This window comes from Poeciliopsis prolifica, unplaced genomic scaffold (genome assembly GCF_027474105.1).
Source record: "Poeciliopsis prolifica strain line A6 unplaced genomic scaffold, Auburn_PproV2 SCAFFOLD006, whole genome shotgun sequence".
Taxonomy (NCBI): domain Eukaryota; kingdom Metazoa; phylum Chordata; class Actinopteri; order Cyprinodontiformes; family Poeciliidae; genus Poeciliopsis; species Poeciliopsis prolifica.
The window spans coordinates 7,640,001-7,661,867 of record NW_026562381.1 but is presented as its reverse complement, the minus strand read 5'-3'; the positions used below and the strand labels follow the sequence as shown (position 1 = coordinate 7,661,867).

The window sequence follows — 21,867 nt, the reverse complement described above, 5'->3', positions numbered from 1 at the left end:
TTGCTGCATGTGCTTCAGACATAAATGCCTGCATTTCATAATCATGGCATTAGTCTACATAGTTAAAAAAAAATGCCGTTGGTCCACATTCAAGAAGTACTTTCGACTGTGACATTTAAAGGTGCAAAAAGGAAATCAATAACGATAACAGAAACAAGTTAAAATGCAGTCCGCTCATTCTAGTTTTCAGAAAAAGTGACATTTCCAAGCCTCAACATATGCAGTTATGTGACACAGGTGAACAGTTTCCTCAGTGTGCAGAAAGAACGTTACTAAAATAGACGTTTGCAGCAGTCCCCAGACAGAACGAGACCACATCATGCTGCAGAGTTAGCTTGAGACAAAACGCAGTCGATAAATCATATAAACTGCATATGCAGTTAAAAGTGAAAGTTTACATAAACAAAAAAAACACATGGACCTTTTTTTCTTAATGAAGCTAATCAGACCAACTTTCTCTTGATTCAGGTCTGTTAGAACTACAAACATAATTTCTATTTGCTAATTACCACAACAATGAAAGAAGAAATATGGAAGTGATCAATTTGCTAATCAGAAGTTTACACACATTTCCTCGGCTTTACTTTTGAACTAGATGACTGGGATCAAATGTTTTAAGTATTTTTTGTTTCTAAACTATCTCACTGTGACTCTAGCTTCATGTTTAGGGAAGATGAACTCGAGCCCCCAGTTTTCTTCCTTTATTTTGTCCCATATTTAAGCTCCATCTTTACTTTCATTGACTTCGATCTCCCAGCTGAGGAAAAACTTTCATGTCCTACTTAGAGGCCAGTGACTCTGAATGACCAAGAAATCTGATCTTGACCAAGCAGCTTTAATACTGCAAAAAAAAAAACAAAAAAAAACTACATGAACAATTGCATTGCTGAAAAAAATCTGGTTAAAATATTAAAAAAAAAAAAAAAAGTTTTTACTCACTCATGAAATCCAGCTTTTACATTGAGGTGGCAGGACTGCTCAACTTTGTTTTTGAAGCAATCCTTTCCTTTAGATTTTCAAGGTTAAAATTTGCTTGTTCAACAATTATAGTTGTGACAAATCTGCTCAGGCTATAGCATGACAGAAAGGCTGGTGGCTTTAAGCTGCCGCACCGACTAGTGACAGATCAGTTTTACATAAAACGCCCCAAAGTCTCGAGGCGTTTCCTCTTGGTGAGAACGCTGCTGCTGGGGAGGATGAGATATGTAACAGTCACGTTCTGCTAGCTGTGACTGGACTGCTGATGATCATCACCACAGAGACATGTGGAGAGTGTGAATGCAAGTTTGTGTTGCACACTGATTCATTGTTTTACTGATGTACTGGGCTTCCGATTTCCTTCTGTATTAGCTAGGCATTCCATAAAAATAAACAAAAATATGATACTTGAACCACATCTTTTGCCTTGTATTTCAGTAGAAAGACAAGTGTAAATGTTTGTTTTCCAAAAAATAATGAAAACACGCAGCAAAAGTTTAAAGCTCTACATCTAGTTTGGCACTGAGCAGTTGTTCATTCTCTCATATAAAGTTTGGGATGTCAGCCGGGAGCAAATATCAGCTGACTTTGCAGTTAAGTGTCTTTCATTCTTGCTGATATTTAACACAAGCTGGTTTTATTAACCGCTAATTGGTGCAGGTTTAATCTTTGATCAGTAATGGAGCCCCCATGTAAACAGTGGAAAAGCAGCGGAGCAATAATGGTGAAAATGAGGTCATCTAATTGGGACAGCTAAATATATTTAGCAGGGTACACCCTCTCCTTGGGTGGTGATACTCGGTGCAGGAGTCACTGCTGCAACAGATTTAGAAAGCTCAGTGTAATGAGTTCATTACATCTTTGTGATGACCATAGACTTTGGGTTTATTGCTGACCCCACTATAGTTTAATAAAATAAATGACCCAATGATTAGGTGGTCAGACAAATATTCAGACAAATCAAGGCAAACAAATAAAACGTGGCTTTATTTGTTCACTGTAGCTCTGCATCGACTCAGGGTCAGCATATAGATTTTGGCTTGATCACAAAGATGTCAAACTCTCAAAGATTTCCAGCCCTAGTTGTTGACACTCCTCATAAAGATGCATAAATAAGTTATTAAAATAATTTAAGTTTTTATTGTAGTTTTTATTGTAGCAACACTATTCTGAAGGTAGTATTTCAGAATAATCCTATCGTTTTCATGTATAGTTTTTGACTTGTAGGACAGACAAAAAGGTCTGTGAACATTCTGGTTTATGCAATCTCTTGGACTTCATTCTACAACTTCTCTACAATACTTGGGTTAGGATTGGAAGGCCATGGAAAAAAATGTATACTTTGTGGCTGGCAAGAAAATTAATGCATTAATGTCATCATTGTCTTACAAAAAGATCATTATCTTTTTAGTAATCACTAATCATTAAATTACTTGATATATCCAGTTATTTCACTTTTACTGGTTAACTTCTCCAGAATTTTATTCCATGCTGATGCACAGTAACACTGTCCTAGTCCAAGTCCCAGTAGACTGTAGCACACTTCTCATTCGACAGGAGGACAGAAAAAGCTTTTGTCAAGTATTGGTCTAATGTAAAGGTCTCATCTAATGACTGCTATTGTTGACCTTTTGACCCCAGAATTTCACTTTTTGCTGTCGTTCTTCAGCAAAAATTTAATGTATTGCAATCAAAAATAAAAAGAAGATAAATGTTTGACCTTATAAAGATCTTAGTACTCTTTACTAGGGGTGCCACTGAATTTGGTCAGCAGCATATAATCGTACTTCATTGCATACATAAAGTGGTTATTTTGTTGCAGCTATTTGCTTTGTTTTAGATGACACCGGGAGATAGATTTTAAAAACATAAAATAAATATGAAACATATTTGATATTTTATGTGAATTTACATAATTCCAGGCTTGCTTTAAAAAAAAATGCATGAAAAAATTAAATAAACTGCAATACTGCATTTGTATTTTTGGGGGATTACAAATTAATTTATCTTCTTTCCACATTTTCCCTAAACAGTTGGATTGTTTTAATCTTTAAAGTAGAGACTGAAAAACAGCCTCTTTGTTGCAATTAACAGACCCAGGAGAGTGAAAGAATGGTCTTTTTTCAGCAGTTTTCTCTTTGTGCCTAATTAGGGTGACCTCTTCAGCAGGAGAAACAGAGAGTTAGCCACTCTCTTATTTGTTCTCTGTTTGGAGTGAGATTTCTAAGAATGAATATTGAGTTTCAGTGAAAAGAAAATTAATGCATTAATGTCATCATTGTCTTACAAGCTTCTGTCAGATGTAACAGAAGCTTAATGGCATTCTGCAGTCTTCACTATTTTCATGATTTGCTGTTTGTGCTTAGCTTTTCTTCTTTAATTAAAAGTTTTTGAATTTGTCATTGACAAATCATACATAGAAGTCTTTGACATTTTGCTTCAGACTCAGTCAGACCTAGAAAGACCACCAGAACCCTTGCTGCATGCACACATTGATTATGAATGTGAAATACGATATTTGGTCAATAAAATGAAATGTTGTCAGAGTTTGTTCTGGCATAAGCTACAGCATAGTCGTGGGGATATCCAGTCTCTAAGCATGAGCTTAGAGAGTTTTAATCCTGGGCAAAGCCAGGAAGCAAACCAGCAAAAGTATCATCAGAGAAAGTTCTGGTAATATCGATGGACAGCAACGGCATGGCAACACCATCTTTTAGCACATTCTAGTAACTAGTAAAACATTTTTGTTTTAGTTTGGAGTAAACTCAACCAAATCAGTTGAGCTTGAACAAAGTTAGATCTTACTGCAGGATTGTCACCTTAAAAACCAGAAATAAAATTTAATCAGCTGCTACTACATTCAGCCCAAAAGGTAAGAATAGAACTGCTTGACTAAAGACAATCTGAGAAAAATACTTTACAATAATGCCAGGAGACATCCATCTATTTTCTATACCTGCTTTTAACTCTGGAAGAATCTCAGTCTGTTTACCACAGCTCATTATTGCTTTACCTGAACTAAGAGATGACTTCCAGTTTCTTAAAAAATTCACTCTTGACAAGAAATTTGAAAACTTCTCTGGACCATTGTTAGAGGAAATTGCTCATTAGATTGATTACCCAGCAAGACACATGTCTACATCAATAACACTAACTTATTCCAGATTTGATCAATATACATTTACAGGCAGCATACCAATTTACTGAGCAGAGTGCAGTGTTGAAGAAACAGCAGTCTCTGGATTACTCAGAAGAGCAGTTTATTCTTGACATGAGTTTACATGAGATATTTATTGTCTTTGCATGATAAATACCAGTGGCCAGAAACGTTGTACTGTGGCTTTTATCCCCGAGTTGATTTTGGTAGGTCACCAGAATGACAGTCTGGTAACAATGACATGATAAAGCAAGACAGAATAAATATTGGGTTGGTGCATTAAAAGTCCTTACAAAAAAGAGAGCACAGTTTCTTTGTCTTCAGAGATGTGCTAAAGACTATATTTAACAGACTTTGGCACAATTACTTTGCACATTTAGTGGTGAAAAGGTTAGAATTAACTAGATTACTGTTAAAAGAAATCTTGAGTCAGATGATTTTGGTTTTGTGAAACAAAAAAGGTTAAAAAGTATCCATGTAAATCACTTTGAGTTACAGCAGGAATTAAATTGATCAGTTTGCTTAAAAATTCACAAAAAAATGATGTCTTAACGTGATTTTGCTTTTTTCAGTTTGTTCACAGTTCTCAAGAGGTGTCTACGCCATCTTTGGATTTTATGATAAGAAGTCTGTCAACACCATCACGTCGTTTTGTGGCACGCTACATGTGTCCTTCATAACGCCCAGCTTCCCTCTGGACGGAAACCAGCAGTTCGTCATCCAGATGCGGCCTGATATCAAGGGGCCCCTCCTCAGCCTGATCGAGTACTACAAGTGGGACAAGTTCGCCTATCTGTATGACAGCGATCGAGGTAAGTCTCAAACAAAAACTCTTAAAGAACAACTTGAGGGATTTATTTCAGAATTGTTTTTGGTTCAAGGCTTGAAGCAAAAACAATTGGTTCAAGCAAATCCCAGTTCAGTGACTGGAATTTGCTGCAATGATTATATGCAACAATTCAGCTGCTGAAGAAAACACTTAAGAATCCAACAAACACTGTAAGGGTGAAGCTAAAGGGCATGTTGGATCCTGATAATCAGCTTGTCAAGTGTAATCAGCTACAGCAGGTCATGTGTTTTAGGGTGTTTTTATGTAACGTGGGTGAAGAGGTGCAGCCAGAGACTTGATACCACACAGTGGAGATAAAATGACCTGCAGCTCTTTATTTCCATACCTGCTCCAAACGGTGGCATTTGTTTACATCTCCTCTGTATATAAAGTGAACATGCTCTTTCACCACAAAAGCCTGTTTTCATGGTAAAATAAAATGAAAAAAAAAAATGCAATCTCCCTCCTACATTACAATTGTTTGGAGACTGCTGTTTGCTTTACTTTGTACAGCTTCATAAGATTCATGAAGCAGACTGAGCAAAAAGCCTGCAAACCAGAAAATCTTACTTAATAAATAAAGGTGGATTTATTTGCATAATATTCCTCTTTGTTTGTCCTCTCTCTGGTCCGTTCTCTCACCTCACTGGAAATATGTTTGAGTTCTTATCCCTCTGGATGTGAAGCATCTGTTTACTCAGTCCAACTCAGCATACTTGAATATTACCTGTGGTGTCCTACAAGGCTCAGTAATGGGTCCAACCTGTTTATTATGTGTATTAATGACTTGAGTACCATTATTGATGTCACAGGAATAACTGAACATGCTATGTTCAGTGCTCTCTGAAGATCTGTGTGTGTCTTGGACAAGTCTTTTGATTATTCTTTCGAATCCTTTGATTATTCTTTTTTCTGTAAGAAAATCATTTGAGAGGCTCTTGGCTTTGTTTTGGTGAAATTATCTTCATTTTAGTTTTCAGTGGCATTCACACATTTAGGTGTTTAGAAAATCATTAGTAACCTTAATCATTAGCATGCTTTTTAAAATCATATTTGAAAGTTGTTGTTTTTTCTTAACTTTTCATTGTAAACCTTTTTGTGGATTATTAATATTAAACCAGCTGATATTGATTTGCACTTAGCAGCATTGATTCTTTCAAACTACTGCCTGATGTCAGCTGATTTCTTGGCTTTCTAGACATTTTTACACATCTTTTATACCTTCAAATTAATTTGTGTACTACTTTGTGTTTGTATGTGTTTTACTTGGATTGTTGCTGACAGTCTGGTGTGAATTATATTCCAACAGCTTGCATTTACATAAGGTGGTAGATTAAAACAGTTATATACTCAATATTCACACAAAATAAATCTATATTTATGAATCAAACTACTTCCGTCAGAAGCAGGTGTACCTGAGGTTACTGACCTGAATAAGATCATAGATTGAATATCTAAAGTAGATGAAAAGAAATTTCCCTTCAAACTAACATCCAGAGTTATTTGATATATAGATCAAATCTGGCACTATTCTTTGATCCTTTTCATCAGAGGTTGATTTTTATTTCACACTGATTGTGTCAAAATCTGAAAGTAAGATTGGATTTCTTTGAACACTCTTTGAAAGGTTTATCAGACAGAGGAGGCTTTTGTAGGCTGAAACGACTGAATCTTTTTTAAACCCACTAGAAATAAGACATAATACAAAGAAGACAAGAGAATACAAAAAGTGAATGGGTAAGAAAGCTGCACATAATAACCTGTAATAAAGATGACAGAAAAATTGCTCTAGTAAGTTATCTCACTTTACTGCGTCATGCAACTCATTTTCTGCTGCCATCTCCTAATTCTTCTGCAGAAAAATACATTCTTCTCTAGTAAAGACCGACTAGCCTGTAATAAAAAGCGAAACTCATTTGCATACATAGTGTCATTTTTTGACAGTGCTACTGTGATAAGAAACATTGAATAAAGACTTAATTTATGTTCTGTTCTTGTGGAGAACATTGAGTTTTAGTTTCTTTGCACTTTTCTTTTTTGGTTTTCCCAGGTTTTGTGCTTCTTATTACAGAGATGAAAGTGGTTATTTTTAGTTTGTTAGGAAAATGTTTCAGGATTGTTTTTGAAAAAATGCGTATCTCACAATATGCAAAATGCATATCTTACAAAATCCTACTAAATAAATAAAGGTGGATTTGTTTGGCCGTAAATACCAAACAAAGCCGTTGTATATCCGTTGCTGCAGGCTTCACATGCCTTTGCTGCATGTGCAAATGCTTCCAATTCAGAAATGTGACATAAAGAAAGATCTGTTCTGAAAAGCACTTCAAGCAACACTCAGTCCACATTTAATGGCTTCATAACTGTTCTCTAACGACCTGTGATCAATATCACCAATGATTTAACACAGAAACCAGTTGGTGATGGGAATATTCATTCGTTGATATGGATTTCTCCTTTATGTTAGTAACTGTAGACGGAGATTTTTATATTGAATTTAACGCTATTATCATTATTATCTAAAGGGTTCTTTTATTAAATTCCATTCTTTGTTGTGAAATGATTAATTGGAGAGTGAATCTGGAATAAAGCATAACATTTCAGTTGTGTGAAGCCAAGATAGTAGTGAATCGCCGTCTCGGTTATACCAGAGCTGACACATCGGCAGCCACAGCTTCTCATAACGAAAATCAATTGTTTGTAATTATGCGCACGTCTCTCTTTTCCTGATACAACTCTATAAGTTTTAATGTTTGCTTACAAAGCAAAGTCGATGTCATGCAATAATAATAATAATAATAATTGCCTAAAAATCCTGAGTGGATTATTACAATTAAAAAGAAAATGTTTTATCAGCTCTGTAGAGGAGGGTAGAACTATGGCCTCGTACAAAAAAATGACACTAATTGCTCCCATCTTCTTGTTATTAGTTCAAACTGCTTTGTGAATCCTTTGTACAAATAAAACAACGGATTCAGCAAAACATCAACAGAAATGCAGGCGATGGTCCTGCTTCCTGAATTCCCTCATCAGTAGCTTAAGGTAAGTTTAGGAAAATCAGTTCTCACAAGTTGTATTGCTACATGTGGAGACTGAATGGAGCTCACTGAGCTGCAGACAGATTAGGAGGGATCAGCTTACAATCTTTATCATTTACATCACTTAAATTCTCCCACTGAGACGTATCGCCTTAGAGTCTTTGAGTTCCTTTTATTGAACATAGTAAAGCCCTTTTGTTTCCTAACCTGTGCTTGTTGTCTAGTCTCTCTGGTACTTTTCCTCCTCTGTTCTCATTGAGTGTCTTCCCTGGCTGCCTACCTTCCACTTAACAGAGGATCACAGACAGCTGTGCTCTAAAATCAGAGGAACAAGCAGTTTTAGATCTTCTCAAGCTGATGCTAGCAATGACCTGATCTCCCTACTGTATGTCCAAGGAAGCACTAAGGAGCCTGTTGTGCATATTTCATCAGTGCATGGCTGTCTAATTAGGTCAGTGTGATCCTCTCATTCCCATGGCAACCAAAGTGTAGCGAGAGAGGAGGAGAGAGAGCGACAGAGGGAGATTGTATGTGGCCGAGCCGGCTGGTAAATGAAGTGAGCGTGTCTGCGTGTGGGTGTTTCTCAAGAAAACAGTGAGGAGGCATTGGAGTTACTAAAGGTCATGATGAATTTGATTTGCACTTCCCAACTAATGGATGAACTAAATCATTTTTGCTTCAGGGTTTTTTTTTTTCTAAATTTCTTTGACTCTCAAATAACCATATATGGAGGTAACGCCATCTGCAAAAGCATTCCAGTAAACAGGTGTGACAAAGTAAGAGTGGGATAAATTCATAATTCAGTTTCTTTGCTGGAATGTTCTCTTAACAAATTGATGGTTTTTACTGCTAGTGAGTGAAGTTGCAGTTTGTTCTTGTTCCCAGCTCATTAAACAGTTCTGCTGTGCAGAAACTGGGAGAGCAAAAGACATGCACAAGATGTTACTATCCATATGCGTGTCTATTACTTTACTTTTTGATATAGGAAAACACATGGCTTTATTAAAATGGTATTTGGTTGTTTGAGAGTTTTTATCAATACATCAACAGCTAATTTGGGTATGGATTATGTTATTTCTCTAAATATTAACATTGCAATGGAATATTTAGTAAAATATTTTAACAGTCTTGATTTTTCAATATTAAATAATACCTAGTTTGTATGGCAAACTTTTTGTGCCAGATTTTCCTTTCTGATAATCTTAAGGGTGTCTCGATGCGCGATATATTGTCAGATGATTTCAGTGATCTGGTCTGTCTGGACGGGCGTTGAAATAGAAAATATCCAACATACTGGATTGTCTTGGCTTGATGTTTGGTGATCTCCAAAGACAAATCTAACAATATATTGAAATGTTGCTTCTTCCCAGTCAGCCATGTTTGTTTGGAGAAGGTTTGCTAAGTTTCCTGTCTGACATCTGAATGTTTTAAACTGAAATATATTCTGATGTGGTGGGAGGCTCCTGCCATGTTGCTCGACTTTACACATGGAGATGTTACAGTAGAGGGTTGACTGTAACCCTCTCTGACACGTCAGTCCTTTCAAAAATCACACAGCAATAGTTTGAAGCTGACCAACTAATGGCTTTAAGTGTTTTTATGAAACTGGCTGGAGTGTCTTCAGACATTTCTTTGAGTTACAAAGAGTTTCATTCATGAAATCGAAGAATTAAAATTTTAAATATTTGGAGTTATAAAGAAGTGATGTTTGTATTTGAGGTATTTTTATACAAGTAACTCAAATATTTCATTTTTGCAAAATACTGTACGGCATTGCATGAGAAATTGCAACAAAGACGTTTCAGTTTTTCTATAAATAATGTTTTTGATGCTCTGTGAAGGAATGGGGAGCTGACCAGGATGTACTTCGCCTCTCTCAGTCACGCTCACAACATTTATCTAAAATTACAATCCAGGTTTAATGTGGTGTTAAACCTTTGCTAATATCTTGTTTTTATTATTGTTTCTGTAAGTCATTCTGAACTGTAATTACCACATTTTTAAGCTTTAATAAAACTGCCAAATTTAACTACACCATGATGACCCCACGGTAACCATGATGTACCGCCCTCTCAGATAAAACTGCAAGCCTCAGTTTTCTTCACCAATGCCACGCTTTTATGGCTGTATCGGATGAAATTGATTACATCTGTATTTCACCTCACCATGGTGAGTTGGAGTGAAACGGCCAAGCCCTTCATCAAACCACTCTCTAACTGCTCCCTGTTGGCCAACAGTCAATACCAGCAAAGATTTACCAAGGAAACTAGTTGTTGATAGGAATATATGTTTATGAATTCTGTTCAGTGAATGTATACTGAAATTAAGTTTTTTTTATTATTTTGATTATGTATATGTCTCTAAACAGTTATCTTTTTTATGTTACATTAACAAAATTTCTCTTTTCTTGTGAAATGATTACGCGGATCAGAAATGAAGTGGTTTCCTTTCTTAAGAAGTCTCTGAGGTGAAATCACAGGGAATGAGTTGATCCTCTGGGATTCATTTGGCATGCATTACACAGTCAAATAAACTGTTAAAGCAACTCATTTCAAAGCAAATAAAGAAAAAACATACTGGCTTATCAGACATCAGCAGTACTGATGGAGTTGAGTGCATTGTTTGCTGCAGCCATTTTCCTCCCACATGTTTTTCAGGTACATGGCAGAGCAACTGTGACTCATCATACAGAGCCATTTACATAAGTTAGGAAGCGACTGTAAAACATCAACAGCCATTTTATTCAGTATTTATTTTTTTATGAAAATCTTAATGTTATATTTCACATGAAGATACAAAGAGTCACTGTATATTTTTTGAGAACGTCTTGTTGATAGTTGTAGTTAATGATGCATAAAGTTTATTATCTGATTCTCTGTGATAAAATGTACAAGAAGCAAAGAAAAGTTCCAGAAGAGTCGCTACGGTGTGAAAGAGATGCTGCACTTCAAATGCTGAACTCAGACATCAACACATAACACATCCATAAAAAAACAAAACAAAAAGGAACCATTGCAAAATCTCCACTTCAAATTTGAGTTCATACTGTGAATAATTACAGTCATTTATCCAGAGAGGGGTAAGACTTGAGTAGAAATGTGTCTGACTGCAGAAGATTGAATCCCATAGGGGTTTTAGAAGTGATGAACCAAGTCTCTCTCCATATATATTTGCCATTGTGTGCAAGTGAACTTGTGACAAATACTGTAATGCAGAACACTGAAGCATTCAGGTTACTGCGTTGGTTCTGATCAGCATTATTTCTGAGTTCATTCCATGAACCATGAGGTGATGGTGTTTGTATATCTGTCTCTACTTTATTTTGGCAGTTGCCCTAAAAAGCCACTTTATTCTGGTGCTACACATGTGGTGGATAGGAGGGAAATTAAAATCCTCAGAATTCAGCTGCAGTCAGATGTTTTCTCTTTCAGCTGCCGCATTTGGGTGATGTGGACCCAAATGATAACCGAACGTGGTGCTGTAGAATCCAACCGCAGTGGCCACCGTTCAACCCCGGCAGGGCAGCACTGAGACGGCTTTAGGCAAAATATCACAGAACTAAACAAATTTACACAAAAATGTTAACATTTGTACAAACATGTAACGGTAGATCTCTTTCAAGTCAATTTAGACAGTTCACCTGAAAAAAGTTGATTTGGGGTCGGTTATACTTTCAGGTAAAAAATCATGCACTTTTTTGTCAGGTTAGAGCTTTTTGGAAAATAATACATTACCTTTAGACAATTGTTTAATGTTTCCGTCACAGCCTGAAATTTATTAAATAATCTTCTGCTAATTCTTTCTCCAGGTCTGACAACTCTGCAGGTTGTTCTGGACATCGCAGCAATAAAGGAGTGGCATGTGACAGCCATCAATGTGGGAAACCTCAAAGATGAGAAGAAGGACGAAGCTTACCGCTCACTCTTCCAAGATCTGGAGAGCAAGAAAGAGAGGAGGGTGATCCTGGACTGCGAGCAGGACAAAGTGAAAGACATCATGGAGCAGGTGCTGTGCAGTTTTCTAAATGTGCTCTGTGGACAGACAAGTGTGTGCAATAGGTTTGAACAGCGTGTGGTATAATCATGAATTGTGTAGTGATTCTTATTTATGAGTCCACTACAGAAACTTTAGCATGATGGTTCTTTGTTGCTTGCTGTTTAAGTGAATTTCGACCTTCAATTTAATTGAAATATTTCAGTAATGTGGAAATGGATGCAATAATTAAAACAAGTACAGAAAAAAACTTTAAAGCAAGGAACAATAACAACTCAATTATAGCAAAATTACCCATTAGACCAGAAATTACATTCAGTAATAATAAACCCATTCAGAAAAACAATTCCTGATGAACTAGAACCTTCCACTGATTTAAATTTGAACCAGAATAATTATACTGATTGCATGTTTAGTCTGTAAACAAAACTTCAATTAAAGATGATACAAATGAAGATGAACAAGGTGTTTTTATTTAAATTCGTACTCATTATAGAAAGGTTTTGATTAACATTAGTGGTTGGAAACATCTTTTTAGCAAATCACTGGCTCAAGTGTCTGCAGCCAGTCGCCTCTTAAGAGAATCTGTTCAGGCAAAAATTGTATTTATTTTAGACGTTATTTTGTAGTCTCTAAGTTGCAGATTTCCTTCATTCATTAATCACTGAATATTTTATTTCTCGCCTGTGTTCAATAATTTTCCCTTTTGTTATTTTCCATTATTAGACACCTTAATTTCTGAACCTACTTGTTTTGACTTCTTTCTATGTATAGATTAGTTTGGTTATAACAACACCTGGTGAAAACTTATTGTCAATTAAACCTTTAGAAATATTTTTACAATTAAAAATGGTGATGGTTCAATACGTATTTTACCCAGTGTACATCAGTGTTTAGAAATATTTGTTTTTCTTTACTGTAGGTATGTAGTGTTTTATATATGACATGATTTACATTTGTTTTTTGTGAATGACAATTAGCCATTTAAAACAAGAATAATAGTTCCATTATTTAAAAAATAAATGTTGTATTTACTGTGTTTAGTCACAACACATTCTCTCAAATTATCCCATATAAAGTCATAGTCACTGTAATAATATGATGTGCTGAATTCTTCCATGTAATATATATGTTTATGACCCCATAGGTCATCAAAATTGGCCAACATATTAAAGGCTATCACTACATCATTGCTAATCTGGTGAGTTTAAACATGTTTATCCATTTCGTATAATGTTCCTCCTTTATATTACCGCATAGTTTTTTAAATCAATTTGTTTCCCTACATTTAGACAACAATCCCAGAATAAATGATTTCCATTCTACTTTCAGGGTTTTGTTGACGGAGACCTTTCCAAAATTCAGTATGGTGGAGCTAATGTGTCAGGCTTCCAGATTGTTGATTTCGAAGAACCTTTGGTCTCAAAGTTTAACCAACGATGGGAAGCACTGGAGGAGAAGGAATATCCAGGAGCAGACAGCAAAATACGGGTCAGCTTAAGCATTTGACTGTTTTATTTTATCTGATTTCATTTTACAGGATTCTATTGAAATGTATTTGTTAACAAACATTCTTATTTTTTTTTTTTACCTTTGAAAAGTGTTCCCTACAAATGGAACAAATAAATAATGATGCAAAATTATTCAATAATAAAATAACATAACAGAACCTAGTAAATGTTGGCACTCAGGAAAGCCAAGATAATCTGCCAGCTAAAGGGAATTATAAAGGCTCATATTATGAAAAAAAATAATAACTTTTTTCAAATTATGACAATAACACGTTTTGGAAAAATGGTGAGATAGAGCAGCGTTGGGTTTGGGGATGATGAAACCTTGGGAAGAAAATATTTCTTTTGGTTTAAGTATTTCATAATCACCATCCTGTGTTAATGTATCAGTTCCAAAACGAAACTGTCCAATTTTTCTGTCAGGGAAAACAAGTTGACTTTGGAATTCAAAATGTGGGATCTATATGTTGTAGAGCAAAATTCAATAGTTAAATGGAGTGAAATAATCTAGTTTACACATAAATGATAATGCAGGGAACAAAACTGCAAACTTAAGTTTTATCATTTGTCATTTCTCCACTACTTCAGCCAGTTCTGCCCCAGGCTGTCCTGCTTTCCTGTCAAGTCTCCCGTTTTGGCCGGGAAACTGACGTATTTTATGACATGCTCCCGTATTTGTATTTTCTCATAAATTTTCCATGTAATAGTAACTACGTCACTGATGACCCTAATAGAGACACTCCGAGCTGCAGTAGAACCGTTAACCTTGACAATGGAGAAGTGGTTATTGTTAAAATCACATTCTATTTTAGTCTGTATGCTTTGTTGCAAACCAAATCATTCCAGCACAGAAACCAATTTTATTGTATTAATATATCAATGTTCTGCGTGGTGACTCAGTTGCACTGCATGCATGGCTTCTTTCTTGGTTTTCCAGCTTTCTCCTACAATTGAGCCTTTGCCAAATGACAAAGATCAATTGTTTTCTCTAAATTACTTGTAGGAGTGAGAGTCTGCAAGGCTGAATCTCTGAGTTGTCCTGTGACGGACTGCTGACCTTTCCAGGGTCTCTGGCCCTGGAAAGGAGATGTAGCTTAAAACTAGGAGATGTAGCTTAAAACTAGAATCAGTTTTACTTTGACGTTGTGGGTGTCTGTTAGTTTAGTGTTTGTCTAAACATTTTGTAAAGAACTCTATCATCATGTCCTATTTTTTCCGTTTCAGTATACATCAGCGCTGACCTACGACGCTGTCCAGGTGATGACAGAAGCCTTCAGATACCTTCACAAACAGCGCGTTGACTTCACAAGGAGGGCCAACACAGGGGACTGTCTGGCTAATCCTGCTGTGCCTTGGGCTCAGGGAGTGGAAATTGAGCGAGCGCTGAAACAGGTAACTGTCTTCCTACAGGTTCCTGTCATAACTTGAATAAAATTAAAATGTATTCGGAAATGACACTAATCATTTTGGACGCTTTGGATTATTTTCTAAATTAATGATTTACATTTGCAAATCATTTGTTTATTTTAATGTATTTACAAAATGTGTAGAACTTTAGAATCTGGAGAGAGTCCTACCTTCCTTACACATATACACAAACTAAGACCTTCATAAGAAGTTTGTGTACAAAACAAAAAAACAGCAAATTTTAGTTTTTAGGTGAACCCAAAATTTGCTTTTTTAAATTCACAGCAGAGTTGCACATGTACACCTCCACAAATAATCTGGACTTTCTAATCAAATAAATCAGACCGAGTTTGATTAAGCGTGGCTGGTGTGAATACACAGTTGTAAGGGGGAGAAGTACTTTTTTCTCAGCATTTCCATATTTATCTTGGTGATGAATCCGTTACATTTCAATGTGTCAGTTACGTACACCAACTCTTAAATTAATCAGTTGATTAGTGTGAATACATCCAGCAGTGACCACACACTGACACATGCAGGAACCAATCTACCATCACAAGTGTCTTTTCTAAATACTCTGTCCATTTCCGAATGGGCAGAGCATGACAGAGAGAGAATCCCAACAAGAGGCGTAGTATTATTCATTTCATGCTCTGTGATGCCAAAATGCATTCACAACTAGTTAGACTGGTGAGGACCTGTTGCTGTGGTAACAGGAGCTCTCCCTTAGAAAATGCTCCCAAAAAGCTGAAATTATTCCAAAGACAGAGAGATTGATCAAAGACTGAGGTTCTTAGCTTGCATTATTCATGTGTTTACTGAGAATGATGAAAAAATGATCCAGAATAGGTTTGATAGATAAATTAGTGCCAATATGTCTTCTTTTCTCTGACATGTTTTCCATTTTGCGGCACCAATAACATGCCAAACTCTGTGCAGATTCAAAAGAAAACAGATTAATCAAATAACACGAGGAACAAAAGTCATCTGAAGCTCCATTTACTGTCTACAAGGGGATATGAGCTCTAAAGGCATATTTCTGAACTTAAATCTTTCCTAATTGTGATGTACTCTTTCCACTATTATTTTCCAAACTCCTTTTAATGTTATTGACATCTTTATAGTATATTTTTAAAATCATATTTCTCTTACTCATTATTGATCAGGTATTTAAATTTGTCAGCCTTTTTTTCTCTTCAGAGAAGCAACACCTGGCCCAACATTTCCGGTTAGCCATGGCACCTTCCTGAAGGTGTCCATCGACAGAACTGTTGTTCCCAATAATCCCATGTTAGATTTCTATAGATGATAAACGATGTCTTTCTCCTAGATACAACAACTGAAGGCTTGTTGTGACTACTTATGTACTTTCCAAAACTTTTCTGTGCTGCAAATAAGCAGCGACATATAAATTCAGCATATTTACTTTAGAAAGGTCTACACAACTGTTCATGTATAGTGCTAGCATATCTCCAAATGCTCTGCTGTATCAAAGAAAGGTTTGAGTTTTCCTTTTTGCATCAAAATAAAAACATTTGCAAGGTCAATTGAGAAATATTTCTGAGTTTTCTTGGATTAAAAAATGATAAAAATCAGCTTTTTGAAAGGTTATCAAGCAAAAAAGACAGAAATGACAAATATCACCATCTGTTTGGGATGTTAAATAGACTCATTATGTCTTTTCATAAATTGCTCCACCTAACCATCATGAACAGTAACTCTGGACTGGCTAGCTCAAATGAAAGTCTTTCCAATCTTTAACATGGACATTTAAAGATCATTTTGAAGTTTGGATTCATATTTAAAAGCAGCTAAAGTTGACCAGTGTAAACAAACATAAAGGTTTAACTTTGTGTCTGCCAGGTGAATGTGGACGGCCTTTCTGGAAACATCCAATTTGATCAACATGGCAAGAGACTCAATTACACAGTGGGTGTGATGGAATTAACAGATAATGGTCCTGTGAAGGTAAGTGTCTACAATGTCCTCATAGCAAGATTCAAACAAGAACTGCTTCTATTTATTGCTTGTGTTTTGTGTTTATTTTTCTGTCTTTGTATTTTGTTGTATGGTGTACTAATCGACTATGCATGCAATGAATGCATAAAGCTAAACAAAAGTATATCTTATGAAATGTCAAATTTTTGTGTCCATTTTTTTACTCTTAATATTGTTAATATTTTGTGTATGATGTAGCAAAAAATCAAATATTTCTATTCCTATTTCATGAAAAAGATCAATAAAACAAAAATCTTTTTTGCTGAAACTTCTGTGATTATCGGTATTGTGATTCTATGTCGTGTACTTTTCTTTAAATCTGCAATGTCAAGGTAGCTCATAAACTTTCTGCTTTTTTCTCCCTGTAGATTGGATTCTGGAATGAAAACAACAAAATGGTTGTGACCAAAAAAGATATCTCTAGCAACGACACAATCGGGGGAAACAAAACAGTTGTTGTCACCACCATTTTGGTAATTTTTAAGATTATTTCATTTTTATAAACTTTTTTTTTTTTCGCCATTATCCGTTTACATTTTCTTTTTCAGTGCAAAAGTACTTGTACAACAGCACTAAATGACTGACACCAACAAACAATGAAAGTGACCATAAATTAACAAAGAACACAAATTAGGAAAGAAATTTGAAAAATGTAAAGACAACTGACAGAAAGTATCACAACAATTAGACAACACATAGACTTTGACAAATGTTTCACGATGCATTTATAACTGATGCAACAGAGGAGTATTTAATTTGGAGGCCAGCTGATGAACAGTAAACCTGGGACAAATACTTTATGTTTGAAATCATTTCCCTCATTGTAATTAAGCCTCGTTCTCCTCCTTCAGGAAGCTCCGTATGTTATGCTGAAAAAGAACGCCGACCAGTTTGTGGACAATGAGCGCTATGAGGGTTACTGTGTTGATCTGGCTGCTGAAATAGCCAAACACTGTGGCTTCAAGTATGAGCTGAGAATCGTGGGTGATGGAAAGTACGGAGCCAGAGACGCAGAAACCAAAATCTGGAATGGAATGGTTGGAGAGTTGGTGTATGGTGTAAGTTAAACATCCTGACTGCATGGCTTTAATAAGTGTTAGTAAATACCTTGTAACCCACATTTTACTACTTCACCTGATCCCTATGAAAATGGTTATATTCAAATAATATTTGATGGTGTGTGTTTTTAAAAGTTAGTGGTTTTCAGCAAGATTTCAAAAAGGTTTCAGCTTCATAATAACCTTCACTGAAGATGAGTCTTTTTGCTGCTTTATTCTTCTTGACAGAAAGCAGATATCGCAGTGGCGCCTTTGACCATAACATTGGTGCGAGAGGAAGTGATTGACTTTTCTAAGCCTTTTATGTCTCTGGGAATCTCCATCATGATCAAGAAGCCTCAGAAATCCAAACCTGGAGTGTTTTCTTTCTTGGACCCTCTGGCCTATGAGATCTGGATGTGCATCGTTTTTGCTTACATCGGCGTCAGCGTGGTGCTGTTTCTTGTCAGCCGCTTCAGCCCCTATGAGTGGCACACTGAGGAGTACGAAGACGGCCAGATCCAGACCAATGAGTCGACTAACGAGTTTGGCATATTTAACAGCCTGTGGTTCTCACTTGGAGCCTTCATGAGACAAGGATGTGACATCTCTCCCAGGTAGGTTAACAAATAATCTGTCTGCTAATTGCTGAACACAAGAATGAACTGGAATTAAATTATACATTTGCATTTGCTTTCAAACTTTTTCTCATTGTTTTTTGTTTTTTCTCGTAAGTCTTTTCTTCTTTCTGCTTCGACTAATTTTAACGTTTTACTGCAAAACATTACACATTTTGCAGTGAGTATGTAATGTGATTGAAGGAGTTATGTAAGAAATCTCCAACATCTTATTAATGTTGGCACTTTACTATGTCCAGCTGAAAAACAATTATAATAATTTAGTTTGGTAATTATCTACAAGAAAAGACCTCTACATTTCATGCCAACTTTTGATTCGGTTAAAATACATTTCTATCAGTATTGATACAATTGAGCTAGAGCTCCTTTGGACTCAATATGCTGTGCCCTAACAATATGCTTATGTTGGCAGATCCTCAACAATGGTTTAATTATTTTAGTGCTTTCTCAGAGTTTAAGGCTTTTAAGTAAAGCCCAAAGACTAAAACTTTACCAATGCCTTTATCAAATCTTTACTATTTTCTTACATCTGCTAAACAAAAAAACAAACAAATACATAAATAGAATGAACACTAAATGAATTTATAGTTTTATGTATTTACTGCACAGAATACATTCCGTTTTTTGGATGAGATAAGTTTAATTTTCTAAAATTAGCTAGTTTATTAGTTGGTCATCTGCTTGGCTTTTCAGCCTGTAGTTTGTTGCATTGCAGATCAGATATGCCACCTGGAGGTTACCAACTGGATTTTTAAAACAGTTTTTGCTCATAAGGACAATGCATGGAAGTCTTTATTTTTAGGCTTTTTGTGACTGGAACCAATTTTTCTTTCTTATAATCATCTTTACAGCAAAATTTCCATACCAAATCAAAATTGTTATGCAAGTATTTCATATTTTGCAATAAAAAACAATAAAATTACTGACCCATTCACATGGAGAAGTGGATTTTCAAAATCTTTCAAAGAACATTGGCAACCCAATGGTTCCGATTGGTTTTCAGATTAAATATATGACACCTTGCATAGCTTGGTCCAGTTTGTGATAGTTTATGTGCATAGACACTACATAGTGACAGCACAAATTTGTTCTTTTCCCGATGCAATTAAAATGTAAACTTAGCGGCATTAGCAAATGCATTACTTCTGTGTCTTAGCAGCCAAAGTAATGACTCACATATTTTACAAATAAATGGTCTTTTATATCTGCTATGTCTGAGAACTCTGTGGGTAAAAGCTCTTATCGTGTGCCATAATTTCTAACCTAGCAGCTGAAGAAAAACAAACATATTCAAGAGGCATTTCTGCTCACTCCCCAGTTCAGGGGAATATTTACAATAAGTGTAGAGTTTGTGTAACAAAGTTGATGTTTCTAAAGAAATAGTCTCATTTACTGCTTTTACTGTAAATAGTTCAGAATGAATTTGAACATAGATGAATTGAAAGCCTGTGAGAGTAGTGCTGAGCAGTGAGTTTCGAGCTCCAGAGATGAATCAGCCGATGGGTTGACATACCCTTTACATCACACACTGATGATGTGAAAGGTGTCAACACCACTCCAGATCAATGTTGCATGTTTCCCAACAATTGTGTTGCCAAATTAGAACATGTAGTTCAACTGCTTAAACTTTTGAACTTTGGTCATTTTTTATTTCTCACAAGTGCCACATTTGCAAGAGAGACAGACATTTTTTATCTTGTCTTGCTTAAACTTTAGAGTGGAAATGCAAATTTTTTACATGACTTGTTAATGATCAGAAAATATTTTTTAAAAAGCTTGGCAGTTGTTTGAAGGTCAAGTAGCGTAATGTCAATAAATTGAAGCAGAAGATCTTGTTGATAGTGATTGTTAGAGGATAAATCCTTTTGTTTATTTTTGTTTCCTTTCCCGCCGTAGATCCCTGTCTGGGCGAATTGTTGGCGGCGTCTGGTGGTTCTTCACTCTAATCATCATCTCCTCCTACACGGCTAACCTGGCTGCCTTTCTGACTGTGGAGAGAATGGTTTCTCCCATTGAAAGTGCGGAGGATCTGGCCAAACAGACGGAGATAGCATATGGAACTCTGGACTCTGGCTCCACTAAGGAGTTTTTTAGGGTAGGAGATTCTCAGCTTTTTCCTTCGTCTGTTGCCGTGGAAACCACTACTTTTAGCTGTTTCCTGTTATTTGAGTCTGTTAAGGCAGTAAACACCTCAAATGTGTGTTCATTCAGTGCATTGAATACGTACTGCCCCTCTTACAGATTTCTAATGGTTTTGCTCTTTTGTCTTACTGAAATGTTATTAATGATGAGCTAAGTGAATGCAAAAGGCAACTTTTAAATGAGTTTAATAACATTTCTGAAGGAAAATGGACAACCAAAAAAAAAAACATTTCCATTCATTAAAAAGTAACTACCTCCAGGTAAAATCCCAGATTAACCGATTAATCACACTTTTTTGACCAGTTTCACTTGCCGTACCACGATGTCTTTAATTCCAGACTTCAAAATCAAGACCTTTTATGAAGATATGAAGTATTCATGTATAATTTTAAATAAAAGGGGAAAAAAGCTGTTGTATGTCAGTAGATTTCTTTACATTGTGCAACAATGTAAAGAAATCAAAGTTCTCTGTACTCTGTGACACCATAATTGGTTTTTAGCAGTGTGTCCTCCCTCTGTAACAGACTTGCCCTTTCTAATGGCAACCCATGTGCATCATACATTATTCCTCTATATAAAAAAGTCAATAATAGATGAGAAACAAAGTCATGAAAATCTATCAAGTTCAAGCAGTCTGCACATCTTTCCAGAAAAAGTAGCTGAATTAGTTGCTGCATGACTGAATGATGTCAAACTTGCAAAGGCATAGAAGGCCAGAGCTCTGATACTTTTTCAGCTTTGCTGTGCAAACCTTCTGGAGACTAACGTTTCCACCCTATATGTGTCTTCATTAGAGACATTATAATCTATGAGTCTTGAAAGATAACAAAGCAATTTTTAAGGCTTTGGAACTTCAGCCAACTGTTATGAAAGTCAGTATCCACAATTGAAGAAAACATAGAACAGTGGTTAACCTTCCCAGAAGTGTCTGGCCAAACATAATTAATTCAGAACTGCATAGGTGAACTACCAATCGTTCAGAAATGAAACCAGAACAACATCTAAAGCTGCAGTTTTCACTGAAAGGTCACATTTAAGATAGTTTCAAGGTGAAAACCACCACTAAGCTAAAATAACACACTCACTCACTTTTCATAGTAGTTTTCATAATCAGGGTTTTAGGAAAAAATTCTCTGATG

The 21,867-nt window shown here is 35.9% G+C and overlaps 1 protein-coding gene across 10 annotated transcripts in view; it reads left to right on the top strand.

The window, feature by feature from the left end:
- Positions 1 to 21,867, top strand: part of LOC129360298 (glutamate receptor 2) — a 43,322-nt gene that overhangs the window by 14,385 nt on the left and 7,070 nt on the right. For all 10 annotated transcript variants that reach the window (XR_008606013.1, XM_055030423.1, XM_055030425.1 and 7 more), the window contains exons 3-12: positions 4,708 to 4,947; positions 11,811 to 12,007; positions 13,143 to 13,196; positions 13,328 to 13,486; positions 14,731 to 14,898; positions 16,777 to 16,881; positions 17,280 to 17,384; positions 17,763 to 17,969; positions 18,198 to 18,565; positions 20,483 to 20,681. Coding sequence is in view for 9 of the 10 variants with exons in the window: in XM_055030423.1 (XP_054886398.1) it covers positions 4,708 to 4,947; positions 11,811 to 12,007; positions 13,143 to 13,196; positions 13,328 to 13,486; positions 14,731 to 14,898; positions 16,777 to 16,881; positions 17,280 to 17,384; positions 17,763 to 17,969; positions 18,198 to 18,565; positions 20,483 to 20,681 (1,802 nt within the window). In the remaining variant the exon portion in view is untranslated. The remainder of the gene's footprint in view (positions 1 to 4,707; positions 4,948 to 11,810; positions 12,008 to 13,142; positions 13,197 to 13,327; positions 13,487 to 14,730; positions 14,899 to 16,776; positions 16,882 to 17,279; positions 17,385 to 17,762; positions 17,970 to 18,197; positions 18,566 to 20,482; positions 20,682 to 21,867) is intronic.